At 39.9% G+C, this 22,568-nt stretch overlaps 1 protein-coding gene across 8 annotated transcripts in view; it reads left to right on the top strand.

Annotated features, from left to right (window-relative positions):
* The first annotated feature begins 758 nt into the window (after nucleotides 1–758).
* The window catches only part of COL14A1 (collagen type XIV alpha 1 chain), a 114,862-nt gene continuing 93,052 nt past the window's right edge, over nucleotides 759–22,568 (top strand). For 6 of the 8 annotated variants that reach the window (XR_007776976.1, XM_018913443.3, XM_050971466.1 and 3 more), the window contains exons 1-5: nucleotides 759–1,333; nucleotides 4,506–4,627; nucleotides 10,212–10,328; nucleotides 11,465–11,608; nucleotides 14,692–14,778. Coding sequence is in view for 7 of the 8 variants with exons in the window: in XM_018913443.3 (XP_018768988.2) it covers nucleotides 4,540–4,627; nucleotides 10,212–10,328; nucleotides 11,465–11,608; nucleotides 14,692–14,778 (436 nt within the window). In the remaining variant the exon portion in view is untranslated. Of the gene's footprint in view, nucleotides 1,334–1,997; nucleotides 2,143–4,293; nucleotides 4,355–4,505; nucleotides 4,628–10,211; nucleotides 10,329–11,464; nucleotides 11,609–14,691; nucleotides 14,779–22,568 lie in introns of those variants that run through there. The other 2 variants (XM_050971465.1, XM_030228483.2) reach the window with 2 other exon arrangements.

Below are 22,568 nucleotides of genomic sequence, written 5' to 3' on the forward strand. Positions count from 1 at the left end.
AATTCTATGAATCTATGAGCAGTTTCTTGTTCTTCTGGATATTGCTGTTTAGCTAAATACATAAATTAGGGACTGAAAGAGGTACAAACTGTATCATAGTTAACATCAATGACCTGAACACCATTTTCCTTTAGAGGAATTGTAATCTTGCAAGGTACTCTTCTTGACTGGTATGTGCGTTGGCTGTTGCACACAGGTGGCAGTGCAGTTGAATAACTGCAGGTGACAAGATCTAGGAATCTGGTAGATGCTTTTTAGATCTAGGAATGCTTTTGAACCTTTGCTATAGAAAACAACTAAAGTTAAAGAGCTCCTTTAAAGCTCAAACACTTCTGCAGTTTAACTGGAAAGACATCCATGCACTATGAATTTGGACAAGAATCTGCAGGACTGGGAATCCTACGCAGCAACAGAAAGTCCTGCTTTACACTTAGTCACAATCATCTCCCTGTGACTCCCTGCCTTCTCCTTCCCTAGAAGGGGCCCCTACTTACATTAAGAAAGTATGCCCATCTCTGTATTACCTGTGACTGACTCTTAACTTTAGTGATTTCATTTGTAATTTTATACAGATGACCAGGCATGTTGTAATTAATATTTTCATTCACCTCTTAAATTCTCAGGACTTGCAGACTTTGTGAATAGTAGCCTTAATTGTAAATTCAGTAGGATATACTTCAGGACAACTCATATTTCTATGGAAACATAGAATATAGATTCTGTACAATTCCATGTACAATTGCAGTCTATCCATATAGTGAAAAATGTAGGTATGTACTACAACACTTTTAATCAAGGTTTATACTAAGCCAGAAAAGTGTTGGAACACTTTTATATAAATATTTCCCCAATGAGTCACTAATCCACACATCTCAATAGCTGGCGTGGGGAACACTTGCATTCCAAGCGTATTGAGAAGTAGGCAGCTTCAAAATAATTTATAAACTAAGTGAATAAGGATCTTTGGAGAGAGGAAAATGAGTTAACAGATAGCAAACCCAGAATACCGAGGACATTGGCAAGCCCAGCACCTGCCCGTGGAACGCTCCCCGGCCCTGCCTCCCGCGCACCTGACCGCGCCCCCGCCGCGAGGGTCGGACTCGGGGGTGGAGGGTGGGATCTCAGGCATCGCTTATGCCTCTTCCCTTCCCCCCCCCTTCCACCTTCTGCTTTATAATTGCCCGCCTCCTTTCTCTCCCCTTTCGCCTTATCAGATGCGGAGTGGCCAGTGGGGAGGGAAGCGGCTCTCCAGCAGCCGGCTCAGCGCCCGCAGCCACGCGTGAAAAGGAGCGGCCGCTCCCCGCCGGCCGCTCCCCGGCTGATGCTCGGACAGGTCGGTGTGCGCTGCACTTCGTCCCCTCGAGGGTAGGGGCCAGGCGGGCGGGGGATCGAGGCAGGACCGGAGAGCTTCCCATCAACCTTCCCGGCCAGCTCCGCGGCGGCAGGACCGGAGCGCCGGAGGGAGAATGGGGCGAGGGAGGAGGAGGTGGAGGAATGAAGTTGGCGAGATCAGGCTCGGACGGGAAACCCCTTTAAGGAACCCTCTGCAAAGGCCTTACTTTGATAGCTGATAGTAATTAAAACCCCATCAGTCTCACTGTTGCTGTGGCGGAGGCCCTGGCTGCTGTCCGGTTCCCGCCGCGGCTGCCTCCTCCCTTGCTCCCTCACTCCCTCCCTCTCTCCGCGTCGTGGTGTCGGGGCAGTCGCTCCGCCCCGGCCCCGTACGGCGCTTTCTTCGCGAAGCTGCCCGGGCTGGCGAGCGCATCCACGCCTCGTCCCCGCTCGCTGCCGGCAGCCCCTGGCTGTCACGGCGTCCGTTCCTCGCCTCAGCTCGGCGGAGGCAGCGAGCTCCCCGCAGTCCCTCCTTTAACCCGGGGCGGGGTTTCACACGGGTGGGTGCTGGTGGTGGGGATCCCCCGCAGAGGAGTCGGGCATCAGGAGCGGAGCCTGTGAGCCGCGGCCCCCGGCCAGGCTGGGGCCGCGCTGCGGGGCTGTGGAGAGGCGAGGGGGAGAACGCGGTCCCGGTCCCCTCCGCCTCCATCTGCGGAGCCGAGGCCGGTCGAGCTTCGGCTTGGCCCAGCGGGGCGTCGAACGTGAGCATGTTCCCGGGTGCGCGGAGCCGGGGCAGGGAGGAGCACCAAGGTGTGTGCCGCGTTTGTCCCGCTGCAAGCTCTAGACGGTGCGTCCTTCCCTCGGGAGAAGGTGCCCTGTGGCCAGGTCCGTGCCCGGAGTCCCGGAGCCCAGCTGGGTGAGATGCTCCGGGGAGCGGGGCTCACCTTATGCCAGGGTTTTTGGCTTGCTTGGTGACTCCTCCTAGCGCTAGTCTGGCAGATAACTCATTTACCACATACTTACTAAAAGGAGAAATATATAAAGAGCAGAAGGAGTAGGGTATTTGTTTTTAGTCCCACACAATGTCAGCCACAAGGTGGCTGCAGGCGGGTTTTCCTTTCCAGGTTAAGTGAACCCTGACGTGCGGATCATTGCAGAGATGAACTTGGGTGTAGTTGATCCAGCACCAGTTATGTCTATTCCAATAAATTTAATTTCTCTGGCTTTTCTATAAAAGCAGCAGTAGAGAATGTTTCTAACACAGGATTATCGGTCAGTTAGTATTTATAGCTCTTGCTTTGGAGGAGGGTTTATATTAAATGTAGCAGATGGGGAATTCAGCCACCAGTGTGAGTGAATATTTTAAGGTCTGGGTTATTATAGGAGGCAATCCACACATCATCAGTGGTAACTGCCTGGAAGAATGAGTTGCTTGGAGAGTCTGTGTTTACTTGATCCAGGTTATATTCCTGAGTGAGGAGAGAAGCATCAGTACCCAACATGAGCTACACAAGAGATGGATTTCAGCCTGTATTGAAATACTCTCGGTTTTTCCTATTGCTTGTCACTAGGCAGCTGTATGCTGACTCTGATCCTTAGGTGTTTGACACTTTGGTTCATGTAGTAGGAAACCTGGAAACTTTGTTCAGGTTTCTGAATTCTATCTGGAGGATGGGTCTAACAACTCTGCATAGCAATATATAAGCTCCTGGGGCACATCTTTGATGTGGGTTCTAGTTATTTTCCTCTGTCTTGAGAGATTTATACTATGAGAGATGGATTCAAAATATATGTTTAAGTAATGTGAAATTTGTTGATAGTATGGTTTAAACTTTGATAACCTCCATTGGAGATAGAATTTACAATGTGTATATTTCTCCTATATATTTCTAGGAGTTGTATCAAGCATTCATGACTGGTATTGGTGACAGTAGACCTACCAACTCTAGGACTATAGTTGTCCTACTGGGACAGCTATAGCAAGTTGAAAATGCTCAGAGAGAGAAGAGGATGTAGATCTTATCCTCTTCTGTTTAATAACGATTGAGGTACTTCAGTCTGCTTTTTATATTAACTAGTGGATGAACCACTTGCCATGTGCCTTCAAGACAAGGAAAACATGGAAGGCAAGTACAGTGATAGTATGTCAGGAATACTAGATAAAATGAAAGAGGAGATAAATGTGAGAAACCTGCAAAACAGAAATACATAAACCAAAATTTGCCCAAGTAAATCTTCAAATCCTCTTTGCTGACCACAAGAAATCTACTATTAATTTTCTTATTTGTTTCTCCTGTAGAATTTTACAGGCAAGGAGAGAAAATATTCTTCTTCTTGGCCCAAAAAATTGACTAAAACTAGTGCAGTAAAGTTGAGTGAAAGAGAAATCTTTATAAGTATGATGCTAGGCACGTGTTGATGTATCTTGAGATTGGTACTGTTTTTAAGCTAACTTCTGTGGTCAGGTAAATTGATCATTCTGAAACTTGCTCTTTGGAACCAGAATTATTTCCTGTAACCCAGCTAGTTCACCTAGGACTACCTTTAGTATTCATATACTGCTGCATTATAAAGTGTTGATTTCTCCTAACTGGCTATGTTAGTGTAAATGGTTTTGACCATGTACTACCTACTGTAGGTGCAGACAGTACAACAAAGAGCACAGGATAAGCTGAATAAAGTAGAAAAAGAAAAATGGACAATGGGAAGAGGATGTGAGTTCCTTCAGAATAAAGTTCTGTCTTTTTTTAAACGTTTTGGAGTTCTTTGCTACAGATATCTTGATAAGGTTCTTACAAAACTGGATTGTATAGAAATACATCTTGTACTTTGTTATTATCTATAGCTTACTTTATTTCCAATGCTTATGTATGATTCGCAAAGAACATACAGTTCCTTTTTATGTGGGCCAAGTTTTCAAAACTTTTCAGTAGCCCAAGTGGGGTTCTTTGTCCCTTTCAGGTAAAATGTGCTTTGGTCGTAAAACTGCTGCCAGGAAAATTTGTCTCCACTGATGTCTGTGGTAAATTCCTTGTTGTTTGTTTGTTTGTTTTGTTTGTTGGGTTTTTTTTTTGTTTGTTTTAATCAAACCCAGATTTCTCCCACCATTTTCATTAAAGTGGATGCCTTCTCTTTGCCTGTTTAGTAAGTCTTTTTGTTCCACGTGTTTTCAGACCTGCTGATACTGTTTGTATTGAAGAGGAGAAGATGCTGTGTCGATACGAGATACAGAGCTGTTTTCTCTTGGCTTTCCTAGCTGTCACACCTTTTTTCATCAGTGATGTCCAGGGTCAAGGTGAGTCGCAAATAAGAAGATGGAGTTTTTCACTCTGATGCTTAGAAATAGACTTTTTATTCCAAATGCAAGTGTTACTGCCTCCTTAGTTGGATGTGAATCCAATAATACTGAAATGAAGCAGGAATTTTGCTGCTGATGTCGGGGAGCTGGTGGGAGTAGAATTACACCTTCATGTGTGCTCTTTGAACCTAGTATCTCAAATAGCATAAATATTTGTGCAAATTCACATGTCTCAAAATGAATTATACACAACACGTTTTTACCCCTATTTACATGAAAGTGCTTATCAGAAATGGCTCTTATTGTCCGCTATGTAATCAAGCAAGTTTGAAGGATCAGCTATGATGTGAAGCTTATATGGAATATGTATGTTTTTTATCTTGTATGGAATATGTATGTTTTGGAACAGTAGCTGTTGTAGTGCTTATATCATTCCATATTGCACAGATCTGTTAAATGCCACAGACTACTTCTGCAGCTTTTGAAATTAAAATCTCCTTTGTGAATATTAAAGTATACTGCTGGGATTGTTAGGCTTACATACTTGTTGGACTGTATTGACAGTAGTTTGACTGCTAGAGAAAATTTATCCTATTGCTTGGGGAAGGAGGGAGGAAGAATACCAATGAGTTTTTATGATTTCAAAAGAAAGGCATTTCTCTCAACTTTGGATTTATGTAATCCCTTTGATATGAGATTGCATGGGCATAACCAGGAGCAGAATTGGATCCTGGGGTCTTTTTAAGCGATTTGTGTAATGTATTATTCATGAGGACATTTGGAAACTATTGGAAACGTGAGGCTTTCAAAATCCTGATAATGCAAGTAGCAGTGTTGTCCTGTCTGCGTGGCACTCGAGTGCTAGGGAAGCATACACTCTTGGATGTTTGAAAATCTGTGAGCATTTTACAAGCCTCTCCCAGAACTTAGGGACATGTGTAAGCTGTAATATATGGTGTTGGTGATGTGAGGTGAATCAAGAAATGTATGTTCCCAATGTTCAGTGCATCATTCTGGCCAGAAATTAGGTCCAGAATGTTTGTGACTTAATAAGCCAATAAAGCAAAGCATATTGTTAGTCTTTTCTCTGTATTTCAGTCCTAATACATACGGTTAAGATTTGCAAAACAGGTCTGGGGGTTGAGGTCCACCTCCAGAAAATGTTGCAAAATTCCTTTATTTTGGAAAACTATATTCTTCTCTGCTTTTTTAAAACTTTGGTTCTGTTGGTTATAGTTGGATAGTGTTCTCCCTTTAATATCAATACAATGAAATGAAGGTCAGAGAGGGGTTTTTTTTTCCACAGTAATCACCCTAGCAGAAGCTAGAGTTGGTGTACTTGATGAATAAAGAACAATACTTCCCTTGTTCTTAGACTCTTTCAGCAAGCATCAGCTATGGAATGCTGTCAGCAGTGTGATATTAAGCTAAGTGGAACATTGCCTTAGCCCAACATGGCTGTTATTCTATTGAATTAGGTGATATGAAGTCTTTATTCCATGTTCACAGAAAAAAAAAAAATCTCTTGGTACACTAAAAGTAATAAGATGTTTCTCAAATTCTTTTTGTCAAGGTTGCCACCTCTTGAAATAAGCTCTTCATGCAGCTGGCAAACTATTTGCAATGTAATACCATTGGTCTGTTTTAATCAACTGTACAGTCTGCCAACATGTAGGAAGAGCTGGCATAAGTTCCAGCTTGTATTTCCTTCCTTTGGCAAAGATGCTCAGGTAAAGGTGTGTAATGTGACTTCTTGGAAAGGAGACTATGTTTGTGAGACTGAAGCCAACATGCCTGAAGCTATGAATTATTCCTTCAGAGGAGCTATGTGGCTGTATCTCATTTACTGCCTTACGAACCGCATAGCACTGTTTGGTTTTGACTCAACAACAATTATTTTTTCAGCACTGCGATTTCTTCCCCATTTAATATAATGTATAAATAACATACTTTGTCTACTTATGTTCTTATATAGTACATGAATAGTGCTGGGAAAGAAAAACAGTTGAGAATTTTTAATTTATTCATTAAGTAACTTGCTTTGAGAGTTTTTCTGTATGTAAAGATGGATTTTCTTTATGTAGCAATAATTTTCATGTGTTACTACTGTAATAGCTAAGTAACTGCAGTGCATATTAACTTATTCAATTCTTATGACAACAGTAAATTGAAAGCCACAATATTTAGTTAGAATCCAAACTTAGACCATTGGATGTCTTGGAGAATTGTGCATAAGCAATTTATTGTATTTTTCCTTTCCGGTATGAGTTGAAAACATTCTTTTCCTAGTTGTCTTTAAGAGTTATGTGTTTGGAGTGATAATTTACCTGGTGGCATAAACCAAAGCCTTGAACTTGTCAGTTTTCTTTTGGGTGACTGCTCTAATGTTGCTGACAGCCATTCTCTTTTGCATTCCTGTAAAACCACTTAACGAGATCTAGCTACTGATTTTTATCAGTTAACTGACTCAGCTTGGATTGATTTTTTCCCTTTCTGCAAGAAGTGAGATTTTGTTCCACAGACAATAAAGGCCCAAAGAAATAAAGATATCCTCTTCAGGTTGGTGAACGCATAGTAATTCCCCATCAATATTTTGTTGTCTGTTTGAGTGCTAGATTTTTAACTTCCTTAGCTATATGTACTTTTCTATGCCAGAACGTTAGTCTTTGCACAACTAAGACACAGTTGATTATCTGCCTAGTGAATAATTTATTTTCTTTCTTATGGTGTATTATTGTGTGGGAATGCTTCTTCCACTGCACTGCTGTCTGATACAAAAAGAACCCAGTGAAAATTGACCAGTTATGTAAAGACTATTCTGGCACCACTTTTCTAATCTTTCACATTGTAACTCTGTAGTATACAGAAAAACTGGTGATTGTGTCCTTCTTTGCTTGTAAAGTCTGTGATTGTTTTTTATGGGCTCATACATTTACCTGTTTTGGTGATGGCTAATAGCAGGTAGGCCAGAACTATGCTTCTTTGTTAGAAGGTGCTTTCATAAACTGTCAACTTGAAAGTAGGATGGAAAGAAATGATGGGAAAGAAGATGGCAGACAAAGTGAGCTCTGAAATTCTAGGACATGATTGGGGGTTTTTTGGTCAATCCTTGATGTTACTTTGTTGCTCTCTGCTCTGCTTCTTAATCCCCATATGAATTTACCACTTAATCCCAGTAAAATCTGCAGCATTTTCACACTTACATGCAGCCATTATTTAAAAATTTATTTTCTATTCCTGAGGCAAAATAATAAAAAGAATTGTATTTTTGCAAACTCCTAGGTATGATTTGTCACTCTTGTTCATTCAGCCCCAATTTATTGTGATTTATGTATAGCTCAAAGACACAATGAATCTTGAGAATGAATTAAAAGCTGTAATCCATAATTACAGTCTGCTTGGCTTTGAAAACTTTTTGCCATAGTCTCTGTCATGTTTTTACAATTATAGCATGCTGAATGTTCTTGCAGAAACCTGCCTAGCAAAACATTTTGCAGTATGAGGGCCAAATTTTCAAAGCACTGATGTATTTGCAGTGATTCCTGCACACGATCTTGCTCGCAGCCTCTTTCTAAACTTCAGGGAAGTGACAGGCAGACTGAAGATGAGGTCTGACAAGATTGTGCCCAGCAACTAAGGAAATGCTTGGGTTGGGTGTGAGCCTAGTGCTGCCAATCAGAGCAGCTTTGAGTGTGTGGAACTCATGTGCTGCCTGCTGTTTCTGTCCCCTTGCCTCTCTTCTTGAGCTTGTTCTCTGAGGTCTTTGAGAATGCATAGGTGTTGATAAGCTGTTCTTGGTACTTATGTACTCTCTTTTCTGTGTTCTGGTGTCAAGTCCCTCAAGTAAGAGAACTGCAGAACCTGTCCTTGGTCTGACAAAACTGACACTTAGGGGATGAGAGACTGGATGCAAGGGAATATATCTCTTTCATTGAACCTCCAAATTCTTACTTCTAAGATCCAAAATGTATTTAATAGTAGATACCATGAAGAAACATGCACCCCCGAATCTCAAAAAACTACAGCATGCCTTTTTCCTTCTTTCTTCCCCCAAGCTCCTGGAAAAAGCAGCATGTAGGAAAAAGTTATTGGTTCAGAACAGGTCTTTGGCTGTTGCTGGTGCCAGAGCTCCATTGGCTGTAGCAGGTCAAATGGATAGGCCAGAAATTGTTGGCCAGCACATTCTGCCTGTTGACTCAGACACTCCATGTGCTGTAATCCCTAAATCTCAGAAACAGGAAACTGTTGGTTTACTTTATCTAAAGGACCAACAAACTGTGGGCATGAGCCTAGTCAGGACAGAGCAGTCTTAGCCCTGGGGAAAAGAAATTGCCACTTGCCTGCTTCAGATTAATTTCTCTGATTTCTTAGACTCGCTAACAGAAACTTTAAGATGTAGTGGCAAAGGCATCAAAGGTTTGGAAAATGATGGAAGACTGTTCAGGGGGCCATGGAAACAATGGGAAGAGGAGGAATAAGGTGGGAGGTGTTAAAGGTTTTCTAGCCCTTCTGTCATTCAGCCTATAAGTAGCTTCCCTGGCTGCCTTTCCCTGTAGATCAGTTTGTTCTCTGTGAGCCAAATTCTATTCACATGTATGAAGATTTCCCATTGTTGACAGCCAGGCTGCACTGCCATGTGCTCTGCTGAAGTTCTTCAGTGAAGAGGGGATGTGCCTCCCTGAAGCAGAGTGGAAAGGTTTTGTAGAGTGTGGTCCAGCATTAGTGGAGTTAGACTGAGCAGTGGGATGTAAAGCTGTGAAAAACTCATTTATGTGCAGGGACACATAGTTGCTGATAGTATGGCAACAGCATGGGGCAGTTTCTCCATTTGTTCTTGTGTGCATTGCTTCATTGGTGTATCGCCTCTTTTTCAATCATTTCATGCTTTTATTCATTTCACCAGCTGCTTCAGTTTTGATCCTGGGTGACATCACAATATAAATAGAAGCCAAATTTTACTTACCATCCAGATTACCCCTAAGTCTTGACTGGCCTGTGCATGCCTGCTAGTCTTGATGAGACTGAAGCAGTGTTTGCTTTGTGCTGCTTTAGCCAGGTTTGCAAATTGGGCAGCTGATGTTCCCTTTGCCTTGTGCATGCCTGTCTTTTCTCTTCATTATTCTCTCCTCACAAGGATTTGAAAATTTGGCCCTGGGTGACATTAAATGTGGGGAAATGCCCACAGCAATGAGAGGTAAAGGAGTGTAGGTTATGCATATTGTCAGTGTAAGCAAGAGAGCAATTTTAATTCCCATATATTAACAAAGAACATTTTTATTACCAGCTTTGCCTGCTAAACTTGTGTCTTAACGTTTAACACTGTCTGTCCTTCTGTCCACTGCTGTTAGGTTGTTTAGTTTGTTTTGTAAAGAGATAAATAAAAGGTCTGTCTGAGGGAAGTAGTGCACTTGGGGATGTCATTTTACAAACTAATAAACTGATGTATGTGACATTTTAAATAACTTGCATCCTTTACCATTAAAGTTTTGTGTTGTCTTCCTATATGTGTTTATTTTTGTTTTTTTAAAATTGGTTAGTCTTTATTTGAATTTAAAATGTTGTTTTCTTTCCGAACTTGCAGTGTCCCCACCAACAAGACTAAGATATAATGTAGTGGGTCCTGACAGTGTACAGATCTCTTGGAAATCCCCCAAAGGGCAATTCACTGGATATAAACTTCTTGTCACTCCAAGTTCAGGTAAAAGTCTATATGGTCTCTTTTAAGGTGAAGGAACTGTCTTCCTAAGGCATAAAAGGTTTTCAGAGTTTAGTGTCATCCTCCACAGCGAAGAAATTGTGAGCAAACTTTGGGTAATGAAGTACTGGCTGGTCAACAGAAGAGAGATTGATTTCACTAGAGGGTGGTCAGGCACGGAAAATGGGAATCCAATGGTTGAGGTAGCAGGGATGGGTCGATGCTAGTTATGCTTTATGTGTAGTCTTTGGGAATTGTCACCGATCATCTGTCTTTACCTTTCTTCCAGTGGGGTGTAAGGAATTCTAAGAATTGTTATGGGGAAAGAATTAGAATCCTAATTCAGTCAACCTTCAAGGTGGATCTGCTTGTCCCTTATCCCTTAGTGAGCTGTCTAGAAAAGAATTAAGAAAACAAGTAATCTTTAAAAGTTTTTTGAATGAGAACTTGAAAAGGTAGATACCAAGGTGGCTGTATAGAGTTATAAAGGTCCTACTTCTGTACATTTAAAATTAAATTTAGATACAGAAACAGCTTTAACATACGGCTAAAATACATCTTTGTATTGCAAAGATACATCTTATGATTGCATTGGCATGCAATCTTTATATGTAAATGGGCATATAAATATTTGTATTTACTTATTCAATAACAAGTATTTATTTGTATTTATTTGTTCAATATTTGTATTTATACACGAGAATTTCCTAGCTCAAAGAAAGTTGGCAAAGCAAGTGTTCAGAGGTGATGTGGGTATGACAGGGTCCACTCACTGGCAGTGAGTCACAGAGGGAAAGCCTGTTGGTATGATGTTACCAAACTTGACAGATTTTGTAAATTGTTTCTTTTTTTCTTAATGATTTTGCTGGATGCCATGGCTGTTTCATGAGGCCCAGATATAAATGCTGATCTTAAGAATGCTTCTGTTTAAGAAAACTGGTTAGACTGCCTATCTTGTTGCTTTTCTGGGATGTTTTCTGGCCTGGCTATATGGATAGTCCCAAAACTGGGTAAAGTGGGAATGCTTAGGTCATGGTAGAGATTTGAGGTATTTTTAAGTCATTACATTTACGGTGCTATAAGAAAAGCAAACAAAGTTATGTATTTGTTGGATTTTTTTTTTGTCTTTTCTCCTATAGGTGGAAAAACAAATCAATTAATTCTTCAAAATACTGCAACGAAAGCAATTATTCAAGGTCTCATTCCAGATCAAAATTATGCCCTTCAGATCATTGCATTCAGTGAAGACAAGGAGAGTAAGCCAGCACAAGGCCAGTTCAGAAGTAAGTGTCTCTTTATGGCTGACATACAGAATGTGCAAGATATTTAATGTCACTTCTGAAACAGTAACACATGTTACACAAAGGGGAATGATGGAAAAAATAGTTTTTTCTGGGGTAGAAGGAAAATCAAAGCCATGTATTTTAACTGTTGTAAGTATAGGTGGAGGCCTGAATTAATTGCATAGTATGTTCTTTCATTGGGCTCTTTGTTTCCATTGGGTTGGCATCCCTTTCTTCCTTGTTTCATTAGGAAATTATTTAATAGAAAGAATCTTCAGTGAGTAGAAATAAAGGGCTATATTCTGATACTTTAAAAATTTCCTTCTTATTAAAACAATGTTATAGCTGTGCCAACTGGCAACTAGATGCTCGTTCAGTAGCATGAAAGGCTGTTTCCTTAATGGTCTACAGCAGTCAAATAGGTTTATAAATTTAATTTTTATATGATCAAGACATGCTCTTCATGTCTGTATCATAGTGGTATATACACATTTTATCTGATTTATCTTGGTCTTCATGTTAAATGTGTTAAATGTGATCAGTGGAGATTTCATTAATAATGTGTCAGTGCAGGAGTATAGTTGAAAGCCTAATGAATTCTCTGATGCTAAATTTTCCTCACTGTCTTTGCCAAGCTGCCTTTCTCTTAAAACCAGCACAAGATAAAATATGCTGAGTACTTGATGTGGTGTGTATCCAAGTCCTTTTAGCTTTTCACAACTACAGCTGTGTATTTACTACCTTAAGTTCTGTCCTGGTTAGGAAACCCACAAAACCACAGATTACTTTAGCATTAAAGAGAAGCCCACAGAAGGCAAAAGCAAATTCTATAATATTAGGTGTAGCTGTTTTTTAAATGACCTTTAGGAAAAGTAGAGCTAGCAACATGATTGAAGAATATGGGGATTGTGTTCTATTTAGTGTACTCTTTTAGCTGCACTTAAGGCTGAAGTTTCATTTAGAACCATGATGCCTTTCATGAATAAAGAATGCAGATACAGCATATATACAAATCTTTTTTTTTGCTCTCCTGTATTATAGTATTTTTTCCCCCTTGTACTCTGACATGTGGCCACTAATTCATGAGATGAAAAAAAACCAAATGTATAAAGAGTTTTGAGAATATCATCTGGTTTAGTGCATTGGAAGTATGGTTTTAATGCTTTGGAGTTGTGACTGATGTAGTAAGAATTCTCAAGCTTACAATAAAATTTTATTGTCAAAAGAGTATTTCTGTTTATATAGCGAGGTGTACATTCTTATTCTAATACATAGTGTTTAATGAACTAAGATCAATGGGGATTTTTTTCCTTTGAAAATGCAGATGTAAAATCATGTGCTTGATAAAATCTTTGTCAGTGTAAATATTGGAATAAAACTGCTGTCTTGCCTCTCCCTATGTGGTTAGAATTTTGACAGTTCCCAAATCCAGAAATCTGTCAGGATGTGACCCACTTGTCTCCTTTGAACATTTTCAGACTTCTGTACCATTTTCTCTGGAGACTTGCCCCTCAATAACACTAGCATTAGAGAAGGCCAGCTAGTTGGCTTTGCTCTTGAGGTTTTTTCAAAGGAATGCTCCCAGAATGATAAGTGACAGCATCCTTTTTGGCCGATATTATTCTGGTATTTCACCTCTCGTTTTAGTCAGAGTCTTGTTCAGTTAAAGATTAAACCCAGATTTTGACTAAGACCTGGTGTCATTGTGGCATTATCTGTAAACCAGCTAATAACCAAGATCTGCCTTGGTAAAAGCTGGCTCCTCTGCAAACTTGTGAACTTGAATTTGCTCCCAAATCAGTTACTCAGTTGTTTGCTAAAGGCAAAGGTGACACACATTCACGAGCTATCTTAGTAAGAAGAGGAGTCAAAGTTTCAGGTTTTTTGTTCTCACCTCTGTAGCTGGAGTGTGAGCACTGTAGGTTCTGCAAAGGGTTGTCATACTCAGAAAATCACATTCAGATGTTTGTCAGCTCATTGTCTTACTTAGAACTTAGTCTTGTGATTATATTCTGGATTGGAACTTGGAACACTCCTGGTTGATTCAGATATTCCACATACTATTGGGTAGATTAGTCAAGTCCATTTGCTTTGGTTCCACAAATGTACAATAGAATATTTACACTGTCTCTCTTACATAGTCAAAAGACAGATAACCTCCTTTCATGCCCTCACAGTGTTTTTTTGAATGATGTAGTACAGAGAGACTTTGATCCTGGCTGAGGATCAGTGCCTGCTTGGATGAATGTCAGTCATAATCCAATTTTACATAAACTAAGAAGTGTAATTGGAGTAGAATTTTATTTTTCTGTGGAAGATATTCTCAGCTTCACTGCTTTAAGCTTTTCCTGGCCATTGCAGACAGCTGGAGTGTGGATACCAATGAGCATTCCAAGAAAATTCTGGAAGAGCTTTTTCTTCCCAATACGTGACTTTAGCAATGACTTTGTCAGAACCTTTCAGACTATTAGTAGAGCACTACTGCCTACTAACGTAATAATAGGAATTGCTAATCAAATTGGGTTCTGCTTGGCTGTTGTGAGAGACTGGAGATATAGTAAGGGAGGTATCCCACCCACTTGTGGAATGGGAAACTGTCAAAGTCCCAGCTCTGGAGCAACCTTGCACTCCTGGAAGTATTTGGTGCCCTGACTACAGATTTGGGCATGGGATCTAAGCTGATTCTGTAAAGAGCACAGTGTAACAGCTGGCTTATATGCTTTTGTGTTGACTGACCTGGAGGGGAACTTTGCAATGCTGGACATTGCCAAGCTAGCTTTGCCAATTTTCTGGACTATAATTCCAGTGTGGGATCTTGTCTGCGTGGGCTTAGGTGCTGATGTCACTATTTGGACTCTCGTGTGTGAAGAGAGTCAGTTTTGAGAGCTTTAATGATGATAGAATGGGGAAAGAGCCATGAAAATAATAAATGCAAAGGGAGGGAGGGAAAACACAGAAACAGTAACTCATTACCTAAACATATCTTCAGATGCTCTGTGCACCTACTTTACCAGGAAGAAGACAATGACATGCTTCTAACTGCCTTGTTTCTAGATTAATTGATTTTCCCCCTTACTTTACAGTTAAAGACATAGAGAGAAGAAAAGACACAAGTAAATCCAAGGTGAAGGATCCAGAAAAAACAAATGCGAGTAAACCAGCCCCGGAAGGTCAGATCATAACACATATGACTTATGTGATAGTCTCAATATAATCATCTTCTTTATTTAACTTGGCCACTGTAGAGATTTTCTGTAAGTCAGTACTTTAAATCTGGTTCTCAGGGTTAAATTAATAGAGGGGAAAAAAACAGTATTTTCAGAAATATTGGAGAGTTGCTACAGAGGTATTGCTTTTATATTGCTTTTATTTCTGTGTTTTGCTTTGCGTTTTTATAAAGTCCTAAATGCCATAATGAATAGATAAAAATTATTAAAGAATAATTTTAGATAATATTAAATTTATTAAAAGCTGCTTCTATTTCCCCACTGGGTGCACTTTGAGTAGTGGAAGAATCATGCAGGTGTGTGCGCATGTAATAACTTCTTCTTGTCTTGGCTATAAGACAGACTGGCAGTACTAATTCCTACCTAAAGTCAAATTAATACTATTTTGTAATTAGCCACATATTAACTTGATAAGTCTGTCCTAGTGTAGGTTGTATATATGAAAACATTTGAAACCTTTTGAGGGAGGGGAAAAAAAGGAGTTAATTTTGTCCTGTTTCAAGGAGCCAATCTTCTGATGAAATGTGATACTGCTTGCCATGAGAAGTTTGTCTAGTATGCATGAAAATCTTTTTCAAGCTTAATATGCATCTCTATTTCCTGTTATTTTAAAATTCAAATAGCATCTTCTTTATGAAGTAACCCCAACAGTAATTATTCCCTTCAGTGGTTATTTATGGTATAGAGAACAAGAAGAGCTTGGTGTGACCTTAAATAGTCTCTCTGTGAAAAAACTGGACAGTTTCAAGGACCCCATTTTCTCCTTCAGTATAAATCTGTCTCCAGTAATGAAAGTGTCAAAGACCTCACCCAAACCTCCTTGAAGCCCACGCAAATTTTTCTTCCGTGGGTTTTTATTCTTACCACACATTTTTTTGTCATGTTGTATTTATTAACACAATGCAAGTTTGTTTCCATACAGCCTTTCTCAAACCAAAGCACCGTTGAATTCCATTGGATACATTGGAAGAATGTTAGCTAGTGTTTGCAACACTAAAGTTGTACCTGCTGGCGCATGACAGGGCAGTGGATAGGTGATCTTTCCTACATCATGTCTGGAAGAAGACAGAAATGGCTGGAAGAAATGACAGAGCAGAGAAGGAAAATGTGATTTGCTTTCTTAATGAAGGGCAATTGATAAAAGTTGAAGGAGGGAAAACTGGGCCTGTACTTGGAAAATGTTGATTAAATACAGACAGAGGAAAGTGTCTGCCAGACTGCGGGAGAGCATTTATGCTTTTTTCATGGAGTAAGGGCAAAACTACAATTGGCAAGAGGAGCTTGGATCTGCAGTCTCTCCCTTTTTAGGATTCATGTTTACTTTTGAAGTCTTTAGTTTACACCTTTCTCATCCCTACACCACTTTTTACTCATTTGAATTTCTTCAGTTGTATCAGGGCAGTTTGTAACAGGACAAAATACATCTCCTTATTGCCTTATACTTACTGTAGCAGGTTTTACTAGAAAACTGGGGTGTGCATTTAAAACTAAAGCAAAACCTAGAAACTTCTTGATCAGCAAACCTCATCATAAAGAAAAAATATTATGCTAATTTTTATGAATTCTTGAATTTGTTTAGCCCTACTTCCAACTCAGCTATATATTATTTTACAGTAACAGAACTTTTTCCTCTAGTCTAACTATTGCATATTTCTCTGCTTTGCACAGTATAATGATTATTCCAAGTGATGAAGATTACAACTGAATGACTTCAGTGGGAGTAGGGTGAGATTCCAAGTGAAAACATTGGGCAAAAATAACAGCATCAGCAAAAAATGTGTAGTTGGGGTAGAAGTCAATTCAGAATGGATACACAGAAAGTAATGGTATCAAAACTTTCCTAGTTAAATATATGAAGACTGTTCTACTTCAAATTGAAATAGAATCAAAGAAATAAGGAAAAGTCTGAAAGAAATGGATTAAAGAAATAAGTGCAAAATTTTACAACAAACACATGAGTAATAACTTGATCCTCTGCAGATGTTTGACAGGAAATTATTTGAGTACAAGCAAATGAATTCAGGCCAGCAGTTAATTGGTTTCATAACCATTTAGTGTATGGCTAAATTTGATGGATTTAGTAGCAGCCCTGTGTCTGTGTTTATATCTTTGGTCAAGTTGGCTAGACCTTGGGAGTTAAGACTACAGAAGAAATTATTAGAATTATAAAATCATTAAGATTGGAATAAATGTGCATCATCAATTTGACCTAATACCACCATGTTCACATAAACATCTCGTGAAGTGTCACATTCATTCAGTTGTTGAATGCTTCCATGGATGGGGACTGCCCCAATTCCCTGGCCAGCTTGTTCCAGTGTTTATCCTCTCTCAATGTGATGAAATTTTTCATAATATCCAATCTGAATCTCCCCTGGCTCAACCTGAGGCCATTTCTCCTTGTCCTGTCCCTTGGTACCTGTCAGAAGAGACTGACCCCCACCTGGCTGCAGCATCCTTTCAAAGGATGACAAGGTCTCCCCTGGGCCTCCCCAGGCCAAACACCCCCAGCTCCCTCAGCTGCTCCTCATCTGATTTGTGCTCCAGACCCTTCCCCAGCTCTGTTCCCTTCTCTGGACACACTCCAGCCCCTCAATGTCTTTCTTCAAGTTGAGAGGCCTAGAACTGGACACAGGATTTGAGGTGCAGCCTCACCAGTGCTGAGTACAGGGGGACAATCCCTGCCCTGGTCCTTCTGGCCATACTGTTTCTGATCCAGGCCAGGATGCCATTGACCTTCATGGACACCTGAACACTGGCTCATGTTCAGCCACTGCTGACCAGCACCCCCAGGTCCTTTCCCAAGGGCAGCTTTCCAGCCACTGTTCCCCAGCCTGTAGGACTGCAGGGGGTTGTTGTGACCCATGTACAGGACCCAGCACTTGGCCATGTTGAACCTCACACCACTGGCCTTGGTCCACTGATCCAGCCTGTCCAGATCCCTCTGCAGAGCTCTCCTACCCTCCAGCAGATTAACACTCATGCCCAGCTTGGTGTTGTCTGTGACCTTATTGGAGGTGTTATTAATCTGTTTGCATAAACTTTAAAAAATCTTTTATGATGACAGCTAGGTTGAGTGAGGTAGAATAATATCTTACCTGAGAACAAGAGCAATCTTTGCCCATAACACAAATTGAAAACAACCATTGTCAAGGCTACTATTGTCAGTGGTTGTGGCTTCTGCTCTTGAGTGAAGGAGTAGCACAATTCCCCAGGTATTAGTGTCAGGTTTTGATATAAAGAGATGCCTTCTGTCAACATCTGCACTGCTTGTTACAGAGTGATGCTTACTGGCATTAGTAAACCAGAAGATCTAAAATCATTGCTTAGGGGCAAAACTAATAAAGCACATCCATGTACTTGTTATTGAGTATGAAAAAAGACGAAGAACTCTTTCAATATTACAAGCTCCAGTTTGTGCATTATGATAAGTCATGTATCCTGCTGATTTTCCTGAGAGGCACTACATAAGTGTATGAACTTGTTGTTTATAAATACTTAGCTAATATACTTTGTTCAGGGTCACACAATAAACCCCAGAAATTTCTCTTTCCATTCAATGGGACAAGGATTGCACTATAACTCTTCTGCTTTTAGAAGCTATCTCTTTGCTAAGAAATGCAATATGTAAATACATGTACTCATGATTCTAAGTAGTTCCAGAGCATTTCACTCTTATTTTCATCTATGGTTTATGTAGTACTGTCCACTATTTAATTACCAGCTGTTTAAGGTTCTGAGCAGTGCTGGGAGTTCTAAATGCCTTCTCCTGAACTCCAAAATCTACTTTCTTCTTCTGTCCCTAAATTAAATTGTTATGAGGATTTTCCTCTGTCTCTATGCAAGTCTGTCAACAGCTTGTATGGCTTGCTAGTAAAGCAGCTTCAGCAACCTAGATTAAATTTTTCCATCTATTCTGTCCCATTCATTCAAGTAGTTTAAAAAGATTTGCTCCTTTTCTCCTCTAAGTACTGTGCTCTTATCACAAGCAAACCTCTAGTGTATATCCAGTAATGTCATGGCGCCAAATTAATTCAGGCTTAATGTCTAGCACTCCTCCATCAAATCTCCACTTCATATTTGATTTCCAGAAACTTTCTGTAATTCTTCTGCATGACCACTTTCAAGTTTTGAATCTCCTTTCTATATTTTTCAGAACCTGTCATTTTTCAGCTTAGTGATTTATCACTGCTGTGCACACTCATATTAATAATGTCAGAAGCCTTTTCTCTTTCTGTCTGTTGAGAAAAAGCTCACAGATGCAGCTTCTTTCAGCACGCACTGATATTTGAGTGCTTGTACCCTGGCTCCTCTCCAATTCCCTCATGTACAGAGCTCTTTTCTGTACAATGACAGGGGTTAATACATTCTGTGCCTTCTCAGATGTTTTACAGTTTCTCAGAGAGCTTCTATGACTGATTCTCTAATCAAATCCCTTTGGGGAGGGGAGAATCAGTGCACTGACTATATCGTCTGGCAAATATATAACTATATCTTTTTCTGCAGAATGTCTCTCCATGTATCTGAACCGGGTTTAACTACCCATTTCAATATAAACAACACAACAGTGAGGCTTGTTTTATCTGCATTCTTGTTGATTTGATTGGGGATTTTTAGTTGAGAGGTGTGGTGCCTTAATGTAGGTTTGCAGCCAAACTCCCACCTAGCTGCTTGCTCATTCCTCTCCCCTGCAGGATGGGAGAGAAAAAAGGAAGAACAGGAATGAGAGAGTTCCTAGGCTGAGATAAAGACAGAGAGACTGCTTGCCAGTTTCCATGGTAGGCAAACAGAGTCAAGTGGAGGAAGATTTACATAATTTACTGCCAGTTAAAAAATTTGCTAATGTGGATAGTGGGAAACAAAAGAGACAAACATTAAAACAACAGCTTTCCTTTCCATTTTCCCAGGCTCAGCTTGACCTCCTCCCAGACTCCTCTCCTCCTCCCTTGTTATCACTGCAAGTTACACTCAGTCCAAGTCCCTTCAGAGAGGAAGCAAGTGGTGTAAAAGAGGTGTTGAGAGATTGTTATCAGGGTGTAGTGGTCTCCCTCTTCCATTCCTTTCTTCTCATACCTTTCTTCTCCATGTACGGCATCCGCAGGCTGCAGAGAATATCTGCTCTGCCATGGAGCACACTCTCCTCTGACCTTGGGGGTTCTCTGCTGTTTCTCACTCTTTCTAACTTTCCTTCACTCTTTGCTGGGTACTTTAAATATATTTTCCCAGAAGTGACACCATCTGTTCATGGACACTTGGCCTCTTTTCAGAAAGGCCACCTCTGCAGCCTCCCTTCTGCCAAACCTGGCCCAATACCAAAGCTGCCCCATTAGTGCTTTACTAGAGTGAAGAATTTACAGAGTCTTTAACCTGTCCTGTCTGGAAAGTCCCTTATGCAGTTCTCACATCAAGATGATTTAGATGCATAGAGTATGTATGGGGTCAGACTTCTCTTCTGAATCAGGTGTTGCAGGATAAGCCTTACATGGTCTGTAGACATTCAAACAATGAGAAATAAAAGTCCTACAAAAGATTGTGGCTTGTGTATCACAATGTTAATTACTTTCTCATTGTAAAGTGCATGTAATAGAGTCATACAGTAAGTATGACTGGTTAGGGAGATCAGGGATCTTCACTGCACAGCACAGAACATGGAGGTTTGTTCAGCCTTCCAAAATCAAAATTGTGTTTCACCCCACAGCAAGTCCACTGGGGGCAGGAGTGTTTTTTCCACTGATTTCTATGAAAATCCAGTGATGTGGGGCTGAGTTAAAATACCTGGGGGAACTGCAGCTTTTTCAATCCCTGAAGTGCCTCGTTCTGATGGGGGTCACCATATGCTAGGAGCAAAACTGGAACTGGAACATTAGCTGAGCTCTCTGGGCTGGTGGGGAGCCAACTGAAAGCTCTGAGAAAATGGGTGATGCCACCCAGCTCCCTGCCCAAATGAAAAATAGAGGAAGCTCTAGAACAAATTGGTTGACAATAAAAGCTAGATCTGAGTTTCACATTGTGGAAGACTGAGACAAGCAGGTAGAAATTTAGGACAGAGAATTTATAACTAATCTATTGTCAATGAGTAGAGAATGGACAACTTGGCAATGGAAAATTTAGGTAGTGGGTGAATGAAAAACAGCATAGAAATCACAGTGGGCTCTAGAGACAGAAAAGCAGAAGCTCTATGTAATGAGCTGTGTAATACCATACGTGGGCATTAGGTGCAGATGTCAGGTTACATTATCTGTATGTAAGTAAATTAACCTGAACTAATGTTAAAAACAGCAAGTAGTGATTTAATGTGCCTTGATCAATAGTCCTGCACTGTATATTAATTTAAATTAAAAAGTTTTTGAGGAAGAGGTAAAAATTACTTGTAAGGAGAAACAAAGGTTTCCTTTGAAAGAATTTAATATTATCAGTGATCTTTAATGAATTTAACATTGTTACTGATATTATTATTATTATTATTGTGATTATTTACAAGATATATATATATTTGTGTACAAGTTATAAATGCAATGAAGAATAGCTAGCTGCTCATTTAGTCACAACTATCTCTAACACATGCTGTTTCCCCTCTCCTTCCTTTTTGTTTTTTTTTTTTCTTCACTACTCAGTGATGCACAGAGAAGAAATTTTAGTTATATTGTACTACATTTTGAGGTTTTAGTACTTTCAGGATTTAATATCATAAAGTGTTCTGGAAAGAGGCCTGAAGCCATCTGTCATGTGATACCTTCCTGCTAAGTAGTAATAAGTGTGCCTGCAGTTTCTTTTGGGTGAGCGTGATCTGCCAGGGCTCAGTTGCCTGTAGAAACTGTGTAGACTTATCCAAAGTCATTATGTTTTGTAGTGGGATAGTTTTTGATAAATTTTTTTGAACTTCCTAATGTGTTGTACATTATTAGTGATATTATTATTTACATTACTTCTACAATCTTTCAATGTAAATGTTTCTGAATTTTTTTTCATAATGTGTTTTTATTCTATCAGACAATGCAAAAGGCATATCCTTCCTCAAAATGCTATGTTATACTTGTCTGAGGTTTCTATTTTAATACCTCTTAGAGTGAGGTGGAATCAGTCTTCTGACAGTGTCTTGTCTCAGAAATAGGTGTGGCAAGCTTAGAGAATATACTGATTTGTATTCTTCTTTCAACATTCCTATACATTTGATGCAAATGAGCTTTGACATTTGTAGTTTTATAGCTGTTGAACGGCACTATTTAAGTAGGGTAGGAAAAATCCACAGAGAGGTATATTAAGGTACTATTCAGAAGACACTAATTATCTAATTTATTAACTTGTCTGTTTAGTTAATGTCAGATGCTTCAGTAAGTATTACTAGACAGCGTGAAATGAGTGCTGTGAGGTATTTGACTAAGCCACAGGAATGAATACCTTCTGAACTTCAGCTTCATTGGCAGCATTTCATAGTTTTACTCACTTCATCCTGGCTAATGTAACTGCAAATGTTGGTTTTAGTCATGACTTTTTTTATTACTCACTGAACTCCTGGGCTATGGAACTCGTTAACTATGTCTTTACTCAAATGATTATTTGATTTACTAGCAGGCTTTCCTTGAGCTTTCTGGAGGACACTTTAGGTCTTGATTATGAGCAGCAGAAGAAAGAAATGATGCTTATGCTGTGTGGGCATTTTCCCCCAGTGCATTATGTTTTTCCTTAGCAATCTTTGTCGTTTCTCAGCTCTTGCAGGTTTTTCTGCTTCTGCA

The sequence above is a fragment of the Serinus canaria genome, chromosome 2, assembly GCF_022539315.1.
Source record: "Serinus canaria isolate serCan28SL12 chromosome 2, serCan2020, whole genome shotgun sequence".
Classification (NCBI taxonomy): Eukaryota; Metazoa; Chordata; class Aves; order Passeriformes; family Fringillidae; genus Serinus; species Serinus canaria.